This window comes from Alligator sinensis, unplaced genomic scaffold (assembly GCF_000455745.1).
Source record: "Alligator sinensis unplaced genomic scaffold, ASM45574v1 scaffold61_1, whole genome shotgun sequence".
NCBI classification, from domain to species: Eukaryota; Metazoa; Chordata; order Crocodylia; family Alligatoridae; genus Alligator; species Alligator sinensis.
Genome location: NW_005841986.1, coordinates 1,249,606 through 1,269,819, shown reverse-complemented (window position 1 = coordinate 1,269,819; position 20,214 = coordinate 1,249,606). Strand labels below are relative to the sequence as shown.

Genomic DNA, 20,214 nt, shown 5'->3' with positions numbered 1-20,214 from the left:
ACCCACCCACGCCCCACCTGGACAAACTGCTCATGGCTGCATCCTGTGGCCCACCCTGCCCCACCCTACCTGGGTAGCACCTGTCCCTGCCCCTGCCCCACTCCATCACTGGCTGCGGGGACCTCAATCTGCCCCACCCCCGCCCCTTCCCCCACAACAAACTTACCAGCTGGGCGCTGCTCTCCATGCTGCCAGGCTGCGCTCCCGGCCGCCTGCATGCTGTGCTGCAGCTGCGCGCATGCACGTGGCATTTATCAGTGGCGTTGTCAGCCACATCAGCCAAAAAAAGCCAATTGCCCATAATGTCAATTTTTGTTATATCGGTGCCGATACGATATGAGACCAGTGCATCTGTGCACCTCTACAAATAATGACCAGAATAGGTCTGCCTCCCCTTCTGGATGAATACTCTGTGACAGAGGTTCCCACATCTCTTCTCATTGCGTGCCTCCTTCCAGACTTACCAGCTGCCTGCATACCCCTGCCAGCATACGTTTTATTTTCAGCCCTTACATACCAATTATTATAATGAAAATTAAATCTGCCGTGACACAGTTTTTCCCACGTACCACCCCGAGATGTCTTGCATACCCCTCGGGGTACACATACCGCAGTTTGGGAACCACTGCTCTATGATGGTTAGAGGTTATAAGAAATGAATGTGGGGGTGGAAGGGGATAGTCGCAGGGAAACAACTTTTAAATTAGAAAGTATGTGGAGGCTCTGTGCGTGTGTACATGCTTACTATTTAAATGCCTGAATGTTGGTAATTTAAATAATAACCTGAAATCCATTACCAGTCAGTAACCCCTCAAGATCATTTAAACATCTAGATCACTTCTTTTGCTCACTGGCTTCCTTCAGAAGTGTTGGAGCCTCGTGGTTTACAAAGTACTTCACAGCAGTTGTTTAAAATGACAGCACCACGTGAAGTGGCTGTGGATTTTGGTATTTTTGATAATTCCCTTGTTATGCATGAGGCAGTCAAGGTACAAAATGCTGTTTGATTGTAGACAAGTCACGAAACATCAAGTCGGTGGCCAAGCAGGATCGTAGGACGCGTGTTCTTGGCTCCCAAAGCCACGGTTCATCCTCTAGAGCGAGCCACGATTCCTGATCTTTGCTCACCGAAACGGACTTCAGAAAGCAAACCAGGCAGGGAGCATGAACCTTCAGACAAGGCACAGAATTAAACGGCAAGAATAAATGCCATCCTTTTTTCTGTGGCAGTGGCTATCGAGCTGTGAGAGGAGCCCCGATATTACACCGTGCTCCCAGAATACGAGGCGGCAGACCTCAAACCTTCCCTTGTTTAAAAAGTCGCAAGGCAAATCTTTGCCCAGGTTCCTCCAACTGGCCAAATCCTGGTCTCCAGAGTGATTAATTGATAGCACAGATCCCTCTTCTTGCTCTGCTTAGCTGTTGGCAAACAGGGACTGTAACCCTGGTGTCTTTGTTCCTCTTACGTGGAACGTTAATGGCTCGGTGTGAGTTATGTAAAGCGTGTCCTGGTGTCATAACTCTGAGAAAGGACTTCAGTAAGCGGTAAAAAAAATAATAATAATAAGTTAAGCGGTTCAAATGCATTGGTTTAAATAGTCCCGTTCTCCCCTCCCCTTCCTCCCTTCAGCTTCCTTAGTTTTCTACTGGAAGTATGTGAGCAGTTTGGGGCAGCTCCTTTAGCAATAAACTGATGTAAATACCCGGGTAACGCGCTCCTGCAGCACTGCAGACATCGCTGGCCTAGTTTGATTTACTGCAGCAGAGGACGCTGCCTGGAACTGCTGACGGTGCTTTCCGTTCACATGTCTCCCTGCAATATTGATCGTTTCGGAGTAGGGGCTGCGCCGAGTGCTGGCTGACTGCATCGTGACGTGAGCCACTTCTTGCCTGAGTGTCTTCAGGCATTTCTTCCAAAATGAAACGCTTTCTTATTCAGCAGAAATGTGACCGTGTTTTCCTTCCTCCAGTGCAGGGGATACCGTATCTCTGCCTGTAGCATGCAGTCTTGATGGTTTTGCTACAGCTGTTGCCTGCCGTTGGGGTGGAATATGACTCTGCCATTGTTCTCGGTGATGCATATGTGGCAGACATTTGTGGGTCTCCGTGAGGCTGCCACGTTGCCACTGAAAATCTTTTTTCTTGCCTTTATTGGCAAGTGGTGAATGGAAGGCAAACAATTCACTTCTCTCTGACTTGCAGGAGGGGCCCCGCAAGGTCAGTGCTAACAACTGTTTGTAGGGCGATGCGAAAAGCATCGCTGCTGCTGCTCATGCTCGACCTGTTTGGTTAAAAAGGGATAAGAAGGATTTTCATCCCCAGGACTGTCAATCTAGCAACTGTCACCGGTGCCAGATTCATTTTAATGCAAGTAACCAAGTTGCAGATGCTCAGATAGCGTATTGATTGAGTTGGAAAATCCCAGGCAGTCTTCTCTAAGCCAGAAAGGGACTGCACTTTTGATCCTTGAATGTTTTTTTTCCCCACAGGTAGATATAATATGTGGTGATCACTTGCTGGAGCACTATCAGACACTGAGGGAGATCCGTCGAGCGATAGGAGACAGTGCAATGCAGGTAAATTTGAAGGCAACGCTTTATGCTGAAATTGGTGGTGTAAAAAAGGTATTTCATTTTAAAGCAGCAAAATAGCATCAATATCTGCCAGAAACACTTTCTTAAGCAAGAGGAGCTTGCGGAAGCTCGTGGGGTGTAGCTTACGTGACATGCGTTGGCCAGTGTGGTTTTTGCGTTTCATGTCATGAGTTGTGAGCAGTCGACGGTTCGTTAGTTCTGGATAGGAGCTTTGTTTCTTTTCTTTTCTGAGACTAATTAGTACGATAACCGCAATGAGAAGTATGCCAACTCTTTTTTTTTTTTTTCCCCCATTAATTTTTTATCCCATCCCTGGCAATTGCTAGCACTCTCCAGGAGAGACCATTATGTGCTTTCGTAGGTGACAGCTTACTTAATGGTAGTGGGCACTGCTCAGTATTGAGGAGCGTGGGCTCTTTTATGGGTTTGATAATCCATTTGAAGATCAGGTGTACAGAGCTGTTTTTTTTTTTTTTCTCCCATTAACGTTTTATCCCATCCCTGGCAATTGCTAGCACTCTCCAGGAGAGACCATTATGTGCTTTCGTAGGTGACAGCTTACTTAATGGTAGTGGGCACTGCTCAGTATTGAGGAGCGTGGGCTCTTTTATGGGTTTGATAATCCATTTGAAGATCAGGTGTACAGAGCTGGCATTAGCATGAGTGACAGGGCACTCGGAAGTGGAGATCGGGAGCCCACTTCTTACCCTCTTGTTCCTGTATAGTTTTGTGTTTGTCAGGAACAATTGGATATCTTGTTCTTCCAAAGTATTTGCCAGCTCTTAGCTAGCAAATTGCCGAATCTCCACAAGCGATATATGTGTATTTTCCAAGAAGGCCTGACATTTGATGCGTTGTTGCCATCACGAAGGGGATTAAACATTTTCACCACTGCTTTCACATCAGATTTTGGGGGCTCACTAAACAGATGTTTTGGATGGGATTTATGCCAAGTTGTTGTTAGACAGCTTGTGCCGATTCTACCAAATCAAGCGTGGAGCCAACAAAATGCTTAGCTTCCTCCATCCTCGTGCAGCAACACTTGTCAAAACTAATTTCTGAACTCTCGTCCATGGCCACGCCTGCTCCGTGCAGAGTAGCTTCTCGTGTAAAGCGCAGTCCCCGAGCGAATGACAGTAATGACCTCGCTGAGTATCATAACTGCTGTCATCTCGGGCTACAGGAAAAAAACTGCACTTCTGCTCCTGTCTTTCACCTGCACGCTCAGTCATACCTGCCATTTTAGCTTTTTACTGTCTAAAACTGTTACAAACTTCAAAATACCTGCAAAAGGCTCTTGGCAATGACAAAGATCAGGTATTTAATGTGTGCGTGCCTTCATTTGCAGCGTCATCGTTTCAGCTTCGGTACTTGCAGCACAGCATGATGAGGCCTTATGACTTGACTTTTCTAGGCCATAGTGTGCTCAAGTCTCAGTTTTTCTCCATGTAACGTTTGTTGTAGTAGCTCAAATAACGCTCTTTATAACCCGGTGACTCCTACAAAGGCAAGGCCTTGAGGTTCTCGTAGTTCGTAGCAACTGTTTAATTGCCAATATGGGACTGTATTGTTTTGAAATATTAAGTGGGGAAGAATATTTAACCAATAAGAGTGCCTTTAGTTTGTTTTTAGCACATAAATAGGGACTTGCAAAACTCAAAGGTGAACAGCGAGGTTTCAGTGGGGGACTGGAGAGGATTAACATGTTGTTTCTTTGACAGATGACTAGAATAGGAATATAATTCAGTATTGAGACTTGTTTCCCACCAGGTGTTCTCCTTACATGTTGCTCGGGCTGAAGTATATATGTTCTGCTGCACGTTGTGGCTTTGTCCGAAGGTGCTCAGCTTCTCAAGCGTAACTCTTTTCTTGTCCATGCTTCAACCTTTCAACAGGTGATTTCGTTCCACAGATTCTTTTCTTTTTAAGCTTTGAGTTTTGTTTGGGGGAAAATGAAATGTAAAGCTGCACAGACTTTGAAAGACAAGTTTTCTGGATGCAAGCATAGCTGTGTGCGCAACTTGGTGGAACTGGCTGTCTGAGGAGATCAAAGACGAAGACTGGCACTGAAACTTTCCAACAGCTGCATAACTTTGTTACCCAACAGGACTGCAAAGCGAAGATAACATTTGCCCTTCTTTCGAAAAGCACTTTGATTCTTAAATGGAAAGCACTGGGAGCACAAAGAAGGATTGTGCCTGCCAGAGAACTGTTTTCCAGGCATCAGCTGTTGGCATCAGGCAAAAATGCTTTCTTCCACAAACCCTCTGTACAGCATTTATACCACCAATCAGAATGTATTATAGAAGTATCTGGTATTATCCATGACTAGAGCTTGACCAATAGTTCGGTTAGATATGGCAGAGCCTATGGTCTTGAGCTCATAAATATATGTAATATTGTACATTAGAGACCAATCCTAATTCACCGGTGTTCTTGTAGTTGTTTTCCATTTCTCATAGTTTGAATTACATGAGAATAATGCCATCCGCCCCTTTTATACTTGTTTCAGGAGCTTTAGTTTGTCTCTGGAGTGCGTTGAGATCTGCCTGTGACCATTATTTGAGTCAAATGGGTGAGGGAGACTGAATGTGTTTCTGAATGCCTGAGAACATCACTACCACTTCCCTCCAGCGCTCTTCTAACCCTCTGCTTCAAAAGTGCAGTTTGAATAAAGTCTGCTATACTTAAGCATCAGCAGTTTGAAACACTTTCCCTGGAAGACGTTATTTGCATCAGTGACAGTTAAAATGAGCACTCGCTTGTGAAAGGCTGTTTCTCTTCTATCCTTTGCCCTCGGCACAGAGATAACTGAGCTCTTACTCTGCGACAGAGAAATATTTTCCTTTATGTTCTCTTTTCTAACGTGTCTGTCTTAGTGTTTCTTGAGTCACAAAGCAAGAGATGTGAGCTGCTGTAGATATTTGGACGCTCTGTAGAGAACATCCCAAAAGACTCTGCTTCTGGAGGAGCTGTCCGGGTTTAGGACTGTTGGTTTCGGTAAGCGGGGCACTTTGCTGCTGTTCCTTTTATGACATTCAAGGGCACAATGTACCGTAGTATTTCCGTCTGCCTATTCCACTCTAAAATGTACAGCTGGGCGTTGGTGATCGGGATCTTTCCCGTTTCTGTTCAAGGATCCAAATGTTCAGTAGCGATCACTTCAAATTTTTGCTGTGAAAAGGGGTCACGTTTCCTTTTCCTCTTTGTGCGCATCTCACTTGTAATTGAAATCTGTAGCGAGTTTCTTAGTTTCTCCTTTTTAAGAGCATTTGGACAGGAGCTCACTGTGCTCTGAAAGAGTAGCACCCCGTTCTCTCCGAATAGACTGTCTGAACATGGAGGTAGAACATTTTAAAAGTGAATAATTACAGAAGAAAAAGCAGGGCAAATATATCTTGCACTGCCTCTACTCCCGGCTTCCTTTGGCAGATAAGCAGCTGCAGTGGCTTAGCTTTTGCACTGAAGACATATCCTGGGTAGACAGGTCAATCTTCAGCTTAGTCCTGCCAAAATTTCCATTTTCAAACTCTTTGAGGGAACCCATTGCTGTGTTTTCTCTGCAAAGGATAATACCCCTAATGTAACTCCATGGTGAGAGAAAAAAAAATTGGCTAATGACCAGATACCTCTAATCACCAAATTCGTGCCCATGCAAGGATAGAGAAAACAAACCCGTGACTGGAACAAGCCTAGGTGGAGCGTGACAACATACTGCTTTATTTTTCCAAGATGCTGAGATGTTTAACATCCTAAAATCATCTAATCTAGTCTAAAAGATAGGGCAAGTAGGATCCCATCTTCTTCACATCTGCCTTCTTACCTTATGGGTGGTACACTGGAAATGTGTAAAGACAAAATCTTGTCTCCTCTTTTACGACTGTCTTATCAACCAGGGTGCCATGAGATCTGTTCGAGGGTGCCGCATGGTGCCGGGCAGTGTTAAGCACTCTTTGCACACGCAAACATGATTCAGAAGATAAACGTGGAGATTCCAGATAGGAATCCGTGGTACTAACAACACGCTGACACTTGTGGTCTTCCTCAGATTTTTACAACAGAAGAATTTCTCTCATTTTCTGCACTCAAAAAATGAGTGAAAAGGAAGAGCTGGCATTTTCCAAGGGGTGCCTTGAGTCTACTGAGGGGTGCATGAAGTCCAAAAAGGTATGACCACTATTATAAACTTGAGCAGTGTCTTGCTAGACATTATCAGGATGAAGAGTTGAACTGACACGAGTGAACCAGCAGTGTTTTCTCCATTCTTGTCCATCAGAATTGCAGGTGCTTGAACAGCGGCCCTGCGGCAGACCCATGTTTGTAAAACCCGTGGTTGCAGAGATCCTTGGTGTGGTTCCTCCTTGTTCTCCGTTGGTCGGTGTAGTTTTGTGTATAAGCACGTGGTCAGGGCATCTTCTACATGTAGTGCGTTTCCTTGGAGACCTCAATGTCGCACACAGAATTGACCACAAGACTCAGTTTGGCAAAAGTTTGGCCAGGTTTATTTACTGGCACAGGGGCTACTCGCTGCCGCCTGTCCAGAGGGTTTCCAGATGTTAACCCTGGATGCTGGTGGTCAGGCACGGGCACAACTCGCAATGGCTTGTGTCCTCTAGGTATAGTGCAAATTCTGAAGACTTCCAGCCCTCCTTACGCATTGATCAGTCAGGTGTATGTACATCACAGACATCAATACCTCATCCAATAAGCAGAGAGAGGCAGTTAGTTTTGTTAGCCTCGGGTCAGGCAGAAGGCAGGGTAGAGATGCACCTTATGGACTAACTAAGTTAAGAAATGCATAGGCTTTCACGAGCCTGAGATCACTTCATTCAGTGCTGTGAAAGGACGCTCCCAGAGCAGTCAGAGAGAGGGCGATTTGAATACAAACGGCAGGGAAGGGAGGGGAGAGGGGGTGCAGTGCTGGGAGAGGCTAACGAGTAATAAATCTGTAGGACAAAGGGGTCGCAGAAGTTAATCCAGGTATTGAGGATAAAAATCCTTGTGTAGACCATATTTAGCACAATCCAGTCTGTAGGTGATTTCTTCCTCCACAATTGTGCCTTGAAGTTGGCTTTTAAAGTTTCCTCGTTTAAGAACAGCCACTCTGAGGGCAGCGATGAAATGTCCAAAGTCCAGGAGTTCTGCCACAGGCTTTTGTGCGTTTTTGGACTGGACCAGTACAGGTGGCATCGCTGAACCAAATCATACGGATTGTAACATCCGCGGTTCATTCGCCTGCACCTCTACCAATATCATGCATGCTTACAGTGCTTTCTGCTGTCTACATGGGACAGACTGGGGCATTCCCTCTGCGAAAGAATCGGGGGCCCTAATCTGACATCAGGTCCAGAAACGCACATCCTTTCCCAGCATCTGATGAAATGAGCTCCAGTTTACGCAAGCTGACGCATCTCTGATTTATTTAAAAGGTGGATTTCTACCCTGCCTTTCACCTCTACCAAGCTACTCTCATCCACAGACCTTCAGCCGTTATCAGGTGTGCTCCAGACTCTTCGGCACCACCTTCTTTAAGGTTATTTGATAAGGAATGTTAACCCTCTGCTATCTGTCGGGTTTACTTCCAGAGGCACCACGGTGGTCTGGGGTCATCCTCTGGGGCGGCCTGCTTTGGTCAGTGCTGTCAGCAAAAACGTTACGCCAGTAGTATATCCATTCGTCAGTGCTTATACTAATTAGTAAATCCAGCGAGGCCTACACTTGGTAGAAGGAGAAATTCGCTGAATGAGAATCTGGCAGCAGACTCGACAGCAGGCAGCAACTGCTCCACATCGCTGGAGCACAAAGCGACCGTAGAGTTTTTCTGAATCTGGCCCTTGTTTGGTCTCTCTGCATTGTCGAACCTGATCCTTCTGATTAGTTAAAGGCTTTAAAGAAAAATCGTATCCGTCCATCCACGCATTCATTCCCCTCTGCCTTTCTCATAATACAAGCAAACTCTGAATTAAATCGGTGCTTAACCCTTTTAGCTTTGTGTCTGTTGGGATGTGTATGACAGTACCGTGAAGAGAGCCGCTGTGGTCATAGTCAGTAATAAACCATATTGCACTGGCTGTGGGTGGTTTCAAGTCCGCTGTACTCAGTGGGTTGTACCTACTCAGGTTGGGGCTGGATCTGCCCCATATATGTGCTAAACCTTTCATCCTTGGATCTTTGGGAGGAGCTGGCTTGATTATATCCTTGCCATTTTACAAAGTTGGAATTTGTTAACTTTGGAGAGCTACGGTGCCTGCTACAGGTAACGTGGGAGACTTATGGCAGAGCTTCCCACCTCTTTGCCCCTCGCTCTGCCTGTCAGACTGTCAAAAACCACGTTGAATCAGCAAAGTCCTGAGAGCTGTCTTTTATGATCTTGGCTCATTTTTGGATGCCCTCTTCTTTTTCATTCAGACTGTTGGTCTCTTATTAATGAAACGTCAATTCCTACAGCCAGGAATTGAATTTGACTCTAATTAATTATGCAGCTTAGCTTTCTTGATCAGTAAGTACTGCTGCTTCAGCTCTGTTTAGCTTTCTCTCCATTTCCCATCACTATGATAGCCTTCCCCACACCCTTGTTCTGTTCGAGGGCAAGAGATATCGCAGCGTGATCTTGTTTTCGAAACGGGGGGTTTGTTTCCTGCAGCAGCGTTAAACTGCCGGACAGTTGTAAGAAGGCTAGATGCTGAAAGAGAATGACATAGCTTATCCCCAAGTTTCCCTTGTCCTGAAAGAGCTGTACAGCATACAGACAAAACGGGAGCTACTTTTATAACAAAAGAGGCCATGCTGCAGATAGCACGTGTCCGTGTTGATAGGCACGGTCTGAAAGAGTTCCCAAGGGAAGGGAAAAGGCCATACCATGTCTGTAGAAAAGCCAGGTCAGTTCTGCTGAGACTTCAGCTGTCTCCTTCAGACAAATTCCTTAATTTTTTATAGTGGGGAAAACCTAAGTAGTGAAGAGGGTTTTTTATAAGCATGTGGTGTAACCAAATAGGCAAGTGAATAGAAGCTGTTTCCTGGTTAGCATCAGTTATACGCAGCAAGTATTATTCTTTCACATGGAGTACTGTTCTCCCTGCACGCTGCTGTGCGACCGACGTCGCGTTTTATACCATCGGTGAAAAATGCTGCAGCGCTGTTCCTGGAAAATGGGATCACAACACTTTGCAAAGTGCTTTGCAATCTACTGATGAACTGCTCGGAGAGCTAGGTGGCAATATTAAAATGATAATTTCGCCATTTAAACAAAGACTGTGTTGTGCTGTGTGTTAGTCCAATGCCTCGCACACAAGTGGTGTGTAACTTGTTACCTGGGACCTAAACTATATGCACACCTGGCACCCTCTGGCCAATAAAAAAGTAATCGGAGCAGAGTACAGTGAAACCCCTAGCACGTGTCCTTGTGTGGAAGTTCCCCCCGCTGCAGCTGCAATTGCAAATGGTTGCCCCAGGAGTCCCCTGGAAGGGAGTCCTATGGTGCACACATCACATTGCCGTGCCCCAACAGGGATTCCCCTGCTTGAGATGCACCCCCTGGGTTGGCTGAGGGGAGGAGGAGGGCGACATCCAGGGCCATTGTCTCGCAGGAACAGACCTGTGAAGCCCCGGCAGCAGCTGCGGCCTGGCCCCCTGGGACGATGGCCCCTGTGATGTCTGCAGACACCAGGGAGGTGGATCAGCTGTGCTGGGACACTTCCCCGCGCAGCCGATCCCATTCCAAAGATATTTGTGTATCGCATTAGAGTCAAATTTCCAACAGACCAGCAAGGAAGCAGGTCTTAAAAGTGGGAGCTCTGGACTAAGATTAGCCTTCCACCACCTTTGGCAAGCTTTTGATTTTGGGATGGTATATAATATTCAACTTTGTCCCAATCGGGAGTCCAGTCCAACGTCATAGGAGTTTTGCTATTGAGTGAATAGGGATAGGCTCGGGAGTATAACCGAACTATGATTTAGTTAAAGAATGGATCTCGTCACTTATTTCGGTCAAGTTTTCACCTGTTGGTCACTTAGCCAAGGCCCTTTCTGTAATGCCTTAATACACGTGTCTGGACTGGATCGTGTCTGTGTGGCACAGCCTAGAGCAAGGGGAGAAGCGGGGGAAGACGTTCTGCGTAAGGGCGAGGGGCCCTTACAGAATTTGCCACCCCAGCTGGGAAGCACACAGATAAAGCGGAGGGGATAGGGAATTTCACACCGAGATCAATTAAATCCCCAAACGGCTTTTATGTCAGCCCAACAAAATCCATTTGCAGGGGTGAAGGGAGTTAAATGGTTCCAGCAAAAGACATTTTACTGTCTTTCACATCCCTTGTAGCTTATTGGAAATGTGAGACTTATGTCAGGGGCTATGCAATATTTCTTATTGGTGTGAAATGATATAAGTGTGTAGTCTGGGGATATGAAGAATGGATGTATGAGGACAGTCAGGTGGCTAATTTCACTAAGAGCATAACGTGCCTTCTTTGTCATTGCACATGAAAGGAGCACTGCAGGAAAAGGCTAGGGGACTGCTGCACTGGATGCCACGTCTTGTTCCATGTTAATGAAGCGTTTCAGAAAAGCTTCCCACACTTGTGTGAGAGGTGATAACTGCATGCAGCCCTAGAGTCTGTGTGAAATATAATACATACGTGAACGTGTTAATGAGGTGTCTACCTCCAAAATAGCAAGGAAATCATTTTGGTTTGGCTGGGGCGCTGCTGCAATCTGTCTCTTTCAGCGTTGCCGACACTTGCACACTTCCAGGCTATAGAGCATCTTACAAAGGAAAGGAAATATCGAGCAGCACCACGGTAGAGCCGTGGGGTTTATTTAGTGCCTTTTCCAGAACTCAGGGTGGATGGCTTCTAGAAATCTGATTAAATAATGCTTTGCACTGAAAGCACTTTCTACAGTTAAGGTGTTTTGTGAACATTAACACACATCCCAGAGGAAGAGACATTTGTCATCACCTCTGACTTGAGGAACTAAAGCAGAAAAGCAAAGTTTGTGTCGGAGGGGATTAAAGCTTGCCACCTCCGTGCTCGATCGATACTAGACTTACTTCCGTCTTCTCTGTAATACCCCAGTCCCTTCCTCACTCTTGCTGACTCGGGTTAAATAGCAGGGTGTCTCCAGCTACTCCAGATGCCTACTTTGCATTTGTTTAAATTTTTTTTGTTGTTCTGAATGTTGCACAAAGAGTAGCATGGCTTGTACATGGGGCCTTTGCGTATGTAAAGAATAGTTTTAGGATGAAAAGAAAAGTGAAACCGTTACTTGAAGACGCAGCTTTTTAAATCTCCGGGTTAATTTCCCTTCTTGAAAGGGAGAGGAGGGAAGTGTACCCCATCACCTTGGCTTTTCCGAATGCAAATCTTCGGTCTGGAAAAGAGGGGGATATAAAATAAAATAGTTCTCCAGTCTTCAGAAGACGCGTGGGGTTGGATCTATGACCGATGAAGCAGTGGCTTTGTCAGATGGATTCAGTCTTCCTCCTCCTTCAGTACCTGATTTTGTTTAAGAGCTATAACAGTATAATTTTCCCTTTTTTTCCACCAGGATGGCTTACTTGTGCTGCACTATGGTCTTGTGGTGTCTCCACAAGCCATAACGTAAAGCTGGCTAAAACATCGGAAGAAAGGATCAAAGGCGTGAAGCTTCCTCAGTGCTCTGTCTCACCAAAGAAGGTCACCTTGCTTGCTTCCTGTCACAGGAAATAAATGAACCACCACTAACTGCTGTACACTTGTAACTTGGTGTTTGACTTTACCACTGTAAAAATTGCAGCCGCTGTAAGAACAGCTCTAAATGTTGCAATGCTCGGTATTACATATGACTGTCTTTAAACTGTAGCCAGCTCAGGGAATGGAAAACATTCAGAGTTGCTGAATTGATTTGTAAATGTTATTTAAACCAACGTGAGCACACAGGGTTAACTTCCTTTCTCTGCTCTGAACTTAATCTTGGGTAGGTCCATGGCTATTTTATATCTCCACTGGACCTTGCATACCTCTGACACATATATGGCTGGAATGGTGCTCTCAGGGATGATTTTCACTTGACAGTGTCGTTTTTCTCTGGAATAGAGAGATTATTTCTTTAAATCGAATGTGCAGGAGCCGTCTTGATCTAGAAATAACAGGGGAGAAGCTTTTGTCAAATATGTAGATCAAAATGGGTAGTTAAACTCCACAGTCTTAAGCATTGATTTTTTTTTTCGTATTTATTATATCAGTAGCATTAGAACATAGAATTTCATTTTCTTGGCAAGAAATTTGATCTGCCCTAGGGCCAGAACTGGTAGTTGGTCGACTCGTATTAACTACCATGTAGCCACATGCTGAATGGTAGCACTCTTTTTTTGCTTCGAGAAACGTGGGTTGCCAGTAGGTTATTCTGTGCACATCAGGGACCAGCTGAGGGCCCTCTTTCCATCTGCATGCTCTCTGTAAAATAATTAAATGTGCAGCCTGCTTCTACTCGCGTTGAAGTCTAATAGCTGACTGGACTGGCAGCAGAGCTGAACCTTTCTCCTGATCGCACACCTTACACCTGCAACCAAAATGATAGCTCTCCCGTTCTCTTCCAAGGGCTGCCTTGTAACAGCTGCTCCTGCATTATAACGGAGACTGTTTTGGAAGCTGCTGGGTGCTGTAGTCAACCCCTCTTTCTCCACTACTTGTAAAGCTGTACAAAGGGTAGTAGGTAGCTTTAATTTTAATAGGCTGTAGCTCATGATCATCTAATGTTTCCAGGTTCTGTTTTTGTTGAAGACTCTCATCATTTCTCCTATAGGTATAAAGACCAGAGCTGTGCATGGTGTGGTTGCACTGCATGCTAGGCCTGTAAGTCTTTAATCAAATGTTTGTTTTGCCTGTGAAAGTATCCTCTTAAGGAAAGATCTTGTTTACCTAAAATCATATTTTTTGATGCTTCTGAAAATGTAACAAAAAATATTTTATAGCCAAGATTTCCAGTTTATTTTCAAGGTTTGTATAAAAGCAGTGCCGAAAATGGAGCAGAAAAGGGATGGTTTTGTAAACATTTTGTGCATTGTGTTGATAAGAGAGTATATATTGTAACAGTTAAATAAAGTTTTATTTTGGCCTATTTGAAACTTTAGTTCTCGTGTCCTAAGAAATGTATATGTCAACACGATCCATCCTCACCTTACCCGGGAATTGCAGTGGGTGAGATTGAAAAGGTTACAGGATGCTTTTTGCTTCGTCAGAATACACCAAATCCAACGGGGAAAATAGTTGGTGGTATTTAAAAATACCTGATTTGGGGTCCCCTGGAGGCTGCCATTTTTATGTGAATTCCAGTGAGATGTAGAGATAAGTATCTCATCTGTAGCTGCAGCCTCTGAGGACAAAACTGTTCCTAGCCACTCTTTCATCAATGTGTGCATCCGCTCATCGGCCCTGGTCCTTGTTCCATTTCCGCCGTGTAATATGTTTCTTATCAAGCCCGGGATGGATCATATTTCTGTCTCGCACCTATTGTCTCCCATCCCTTTGTTCCTCACACATTGACGTTTTCACAGACCTGGATTTTGGCTTCTGTTCTACCCAGGAGAGCACACAGTTCACCAGCAGACTCTCACTGTGCCTGAAGAAGGGAGTTTGTGCCCGAAAGCTTGCAAAGAACAATTTTTCCAACTTTTTAGTTGGTCTAATAAAAGATACCACATCTACCCAAAGAACCTTGTCTGCCTGTGTCCTTAGACCAACACGGCTACAACCAACAACCCCCTTGCTTACAGTTCTGACTAGGCACCGGTGCGCTGGTAAAGATTCTTTGGCTGATACTGATGGCCAGTAATTAACCAGCCATATTGGCTGATACCAATCCAATAGCCAATATGCAGCCTGGCAGCTTGGAGAGCAGCGTCCAGCCAGCAAGTCTATGTGGGGAAAGGGGCATGGGGGAGAGAAGGGGCGTGGGAGTGGGGCAGATCGAGGCCCCCATGGTGAGGGAAGGAGTGGGGCTGGGGCAGGCACTGCTGGGACAGGATGCAGGATGGAGCTGCAGATGGCTCATCTGGGAGGCATGGCTCCCACCACTGTGTGCACCCTGGAGAGGCATGGAGGGCATGTGTCCCCTGGATTTGTGCACAGGGCGAGGGCAGGCTGCCTGCTGCAAGCAGGGGCTGCACTCGGGGCAGGCAGTAGCGGTGCTGGGAGGGGTGGCTATGGGGTGGGCTATGGCCACCCCAAAATTTCCCGTAGCCACCCCTCCCAGCACCACCACCGCCCACCCCATGCAGCTGAACCCCCCCAACCCTGTGCAGCCAAAGCCCCCCACTGGGAAGAGGCTGGCACAGACCCTGGCCCCAAACAGCAGCGGGCAGCCCGCTCCCACCCCACACACAAATCCAGGGGCGGGGGGGCACCACCCCCCTCCCCATCCTCCTGGATGAGTGGCCCATGCCCTGCCCCGGGGTCCCATTCACCGCCCTGGCTGTGCAGCGCCTGCCCCTGCCCCACTCCCTCCTTCGCTGCAATCTGCCCCTTCCCCTCCCCCTCCGGCCTCCCTGGCAGAGCACTGCTGTGCAAGCTGCCCGGCTGCATTCCTGTAAATCAGCTATTGGATCGGTATCGGCTGGTACAGCTGGTTAATAATCGGCCATCGGTATCAGCCAAGACAATCGTTATCGGTACATCAGTGCAACACTTGGATGCTCATCTTGCTGGGGAGATCTGACCCCAGCTGACTTCCTACGCCTCGGGCAAAGGGCTAGACCCGGCGCTCTCTCGAGGCCCCTTTCAGCCGATAGCTACGAAATCCACCCCGAGTGATTACTTAACTCTGATACAGCACTTTGAAAGTGTATAATGCTGCACGAGGTAATCGATCGTTAATATAATAGTTGTCAATTGCTCACGACTGTATAAACGTGTGTTTTTTTTCATTTTGTGTCCTGGGCCAAACCAGCCAGATCAGTTTTAAATTGTGTGTGTCAGCTGAGCAGAGGTCAGTCGTCGAGTGGGCAAGCCTCCCACCTCCCGGTCCGGCAGCCATCGCAGAGGACAGTGCCGTTTTCGGCTGCCCTGTCCTCTACCGATACGAAACCACGTGCCTTTCTGTCCTCTAGTCTTCTCTTCAAGAGAAAAATAGCGGGCATAAAGGCGTCCAGTTTGGTGGGTTTTCCCCAGCAGAATGGCAGAGTTTCAAGAGAAAAACCCATGGCTTCAGGAGAAAAATAGCGGACCTAAAGGCATCCGGTTTGGTATCAGCAGACGGCGACAGGACTGTCCTCTACGATGGCCACCCCCGGACGCTTCCGCCTGGGGCATCGTGGACTCCCAAACCCGCGGCGGGCATCTGACACGCAAGCCCCAAGCATGGAGGTGTTAGTCTTCAGGTGAGGAAAGCCCAGGAGTAATCCCCCGTCGCCGCAAATAGCGTAGGCGAGACCTCGCGTGAGAGGCATCACAGACTCTCGAAGGGGACCCAACGGCATTCGAGGGCATCTCCCCTCCCACGTCAGTGAAACCACCTCAGCCAAAATCGTCGTTGCAGCGTCACCCTTGCTAGGTAAGTACACGGTAATTAGCCTCGTGTTATGGCAGTATTTTCTCACACCTGGTAGGGTTGGGGGAGGCGGGACACCTCCGGGCTCCCCCTCACAGCTCCCCAGCCGTGCCCCCCCCACCTCAGGAGGGGCGAGGCCGCACGAGGCTCACAGGCCTCACTGACCTTCTCAAGATGGCGGCGCAGGCCGAGGCTCCACGGTGCCGACTTACAAGATGGCGGCGGGGCTCCTTCGTAACGGCTGTTGTGCCCTTCCCAACATGGCGCCCGCTCGGCCGCCCCAAGATGGCGCCTCGCTTCAATCCTTTCTTTGACCTTTCCAATATGGCGCCAGCTCACCTTTCCTCCCTCCCCAGCATGGCGTCCATTCGCCCTCCCCAGCATGGCGCTTCAACTCCTCCCTTCTTTTGACCTCTCCAAGATGGCGCCCCTTCCCAGTTCCCATCCCGCCTCCCCAAGATGGCGTTGCGCTGTCTCCGCCCCGGCGCGGTGCAGGCTGGGCCCGCAGTGGGCAGCCTGCCCTAACCCCACACACGCATCCGAAAGACACATGTCCCCTGTGCCTCCCCCAGGGTGTGTGCAGTGGCAGGAGCCGTGCTCCCCATACGAGCCACCCGCAGCTTTGTCCCCCACCCCACCCTGGCTGGGCAGTGCCTACCCCAGCCCCACTCCCTCTCTCACCGTGGGGGCCTCGATCTGCACACACCCCCCCTCCCCCGCCATACCCCTTCTGCCCATAGACTTACCAGCCAGATGCTGCTCTCCGAGCTGCCCGGCTGCATTCCCGGCCATGTGCATGAGTGCGGCTACACACATGCACGCAGCATTTATCAGTGATATTATCAGCTATGCTGGCCAAAAAAAGCTGATTGCCAATAATGTCAATTTTCCTTTTATCAGTGCCGATCCGATATGGACCGATGTATCGGTGCACATCTGGTTCTGACATTCCTGACTAGATCATTCTGGCTTCATTATTCTGATGATACTGCTGCTTCCTTTTTCCTCGCTGCTTAATTGATTTTTTTCCATACGTAATACTGTGAAGAAATGACTACTTGAAAGTATTTGTGTTACATTGGTAATCTGCATTTGATCCTTGTATTCCCATGCCTCTAGAAGGACTGATTTTTAAAGATTAATGGCCATATGAAAACCTAGGCTAATTCAAATTACTTTTGTTCCAGAATGTCAATCTTTATAATAGACCATTTGCATCTGTGGGAAGTCATTTGGATGCCATAAAATTAGAGCGCTTAGCACTGATCGCTGCCTTCTCAGTGAAGAAACCTCTCCCTATTTGTGACAGAAGTCTGTTCCTCTTTAAAAAGGAATTCACTTTGATCACAGTTTGGATAATCCATTTTGCCCGCTTAACTCACTAGACGGAAGGAGCAGTAACCGCAATCACAGCTTTCTGCCCTGTCTTGGAAGAAAGCTTGTCCACGCGGTGAACCATGTGGCAGCTACCACGCTAAGGGGTAGGCGGTCAAGGCCTTGTTTGAAGAAAGGAGGAAGCTTGAGCATGTAGTTGTTGCTGCTGTTCTTGACATGTGTTGCATGGCCAATGACTTTCCACACCTGCCATTACCCCTCTTTTGGTTTTCTACTGCTTTGCCCCCTTTCCCCTTCCTTGGGTCAGCCCATTTTTTTTCTGGAGAAGGGCTGAGTGTAATCCTGGTCCTGACATGTGATATGCTTTCAATGCATTGCTGTCCATCCTCTGTCAAACCACTTACCAAGTTCTGTGGGCACCCTGGCATGTACGGTAGGACGACACTTGCTGAGTGCCAGCCTGATCTGTGGGCTGTTCAGTTTTCTGCATGAGGGTAATTGGTGCTGCTTGTTTTGGGGGTGAAGGGATGTTGACCAGTCCTCTACATTTCCTGTTTATTTTGCTTCATTTCCTATTTTATTGGTCCAGTTTTTGCCTTGGATTCTTTCCAGTCACTTTTGCTCCTGCTGATGGAAGAGCCATGGTACCAAAATCCCTCTGGAGATGCATCACCCTCCCACTCTTGAAGGCAAAGAGCAAAGCTTGTTCCGCGGCATAGTTGGATGCTTTCTCCTTTAACAAAATCGCTATCTCCTTTTTTCCCTCTTTCCCCAGCTCCTTCCATGTCTATGTGGCTAATAAATCCTATATAGTCTTAATCTCCTTGCAGTATGGGATGAATCTCTTTCAAGTGGTTCTTGTGACATGGGCTTGCAGAATCTCTCAATGGGTTCAAAAGGTAGGATTTATATTAAAATAAAATGAAAAGGAAACATGGCAACAAACAGTCACTTCTAACCCGATGAGCTTTGTCAGTCATGTTGACGATTTCTCTGCAGTCATCCTCATTGCTCTGCTCTTCATCCATATTCTGTGCTATTAGGAGAAAAGCGCAGGAGTGTGTGAACATGGGCAGTTAAATCCTTTAATCCAAAAAGGCTGGCAAATAGCTACCCTAACCAAATGTTCTCTAGGCGTCCGATACTACATAAAGCTTACCTTTTTTGCAGCAGTGCCAGACTGCAACACACCTAAGCCAACAGGACCTTTGGCACTTTGTTCTGCAGGCAGCAAATAAATCATTAAATGTTGTTGATGCTAAACTCAAACTTTCTAGCACTGCTCTGCGCCAGGGGTTTCAGTCCAGTGCCTCTTGCCTCTGGCCTGTGATTTATGTTACTGCATCCTAAGAATCACCTTAGCAAACTGAGATTACACCCCCGCGGACTCTCCTCCTGCATTTCTTCAGTGTTGAGTAAGTGAAGTCTGCATCCCATCCATTTTCCTTGAGCATAGATTAATCCTGCCAGCTGGGAGAGATCTGCAAACACTGCACCCAGGAAGCTGTCATGTATTGATTGCATCGTTTAAAAAAAAAAAAAGGCTTTTTTACTTATTTTTTTAAGGTCTTGAGCATGTACAACTTCCACTGATTTCAAAAAGACTGGCAGGTTCTCTTCACCTGCTCTCAAACGGCACATGGCACTTAACAGGATCAGACCATTTCTAAGCAAGTTTGCAGATGGCACCAAGACAGGGGGAGTAGTAGATTCACTGGAGGGCAGGGCTAGGATTCAGAGTGACCTCGACACGTTGGAGGGTTGGACCAAAAGAAATCTCACTTAGCCAGCTGGTTTCGGGCTGGGGACAAGCTGGCTACGCAGCAGCTCTGCAGAAAAGGACCCAGGAGTAACAGTGGACAATACACTGAATATGAACCAGCAGTGTGCCCTTGCTGCAAAGAAGGCTACTGGCATCCTGGGCTGCATGCGTAGGAGCGTTGACAGCAGATGGAGGGAACTGATTATTCCCCTCTGTTTGGCACTGGGGAGGATGGAGTCAGACTATTCTCAGTAGTGGCAGGTGACAGAACAAGGAGCAATGGTCTTGGGTTACAGCAAGGGAAGTTGAGGTTAGATAGTAGGGAAAACATTCTCATGAGGAGGGCAGGAAAGCACTGGAACGGCTACCCAGAGAGGAACCTCCATTGGCTTTCTAGACAAAGCCTTGGCTGGGATGATGTAGTTGGGGCTGGTCCTGCTTGGAGCAGGGGTTGGACTAGATGTGACCTCCTGAGGTCCCTTCAACCCTCGTTTTCTATGATTCTGTGATCTCATTTCCAAATGAAATGCAGTAATGACCAGTTGCCTTAACAGCTGCAGAACGCGCGTTGGCTTTTTCATACAGCGCAACACAATGTTCTTTTTGATGCTTTGTGATTTAGTTATAACAATGCTGCTCTGATCCTGTTTTTCATACTGTTGGTTTGATGCTAATAAACGTTTTTTAAAGGAAAGGGTGGATTTTTTATTTTTTTTTAAGGCTTAGATTAAAACATTCTTTGGGAGGGAAAACTCCCAATATTCATTTTTTTTCCAAGGGAAACATTTAACAATAGAAAACTGGGTGGGTGTTTTGGCAAAGATGGTTTTCTTTTGTTCTGGGTTTCTTTCCAGGAGAGGGACCTCTTTGAAACTCTTCTTTGCTTCATGCAGGGAAGTAGACTTCTGTTCCAAGACATCACAATACATGAGAGCATGCTGCTTCTGGCATGTTTTGCTGCTTGTGATGAGATAAAACTTTGTTCTAATTATGGGATCCAAC

General features: G+C 47.0%; 1 protein-coding gene across 2 annotated transcripts in view; it reads left to right on the top strand.

Annotated features, from left to right (window-relative positions):
* Window positions 1-13,800, top strand: part of PCGF6 (polycomb group ring finger 6) — a 39,675-nt gene extending 25,875 nt beyond the window's left edge. Inside the window, exons 9-10 of one of the 2 annotated variants that reach the window (XM_014518815.2) lie at window positions 2,490-2,576; window positions 12,138-13,712. In XM_014518815.2, coding sequence (XP_014374301.1) covers window positions 2,490-2,576; window positions 12,138-12,194 — 144 coding nt within the window. In that variant the 3' untranslated portion in view covers window positions 12,195-13,712. Of the gene's footprint in view, window positions 1-2,489; window positions 2,577-12,137 lie in introns of both variants that reach the window. The other variant, XM_025201201.1, reaches the window with a different exon arrangement.
* Window positions 13,801-20,214: the final 6,414 nt, after the last annotated feature.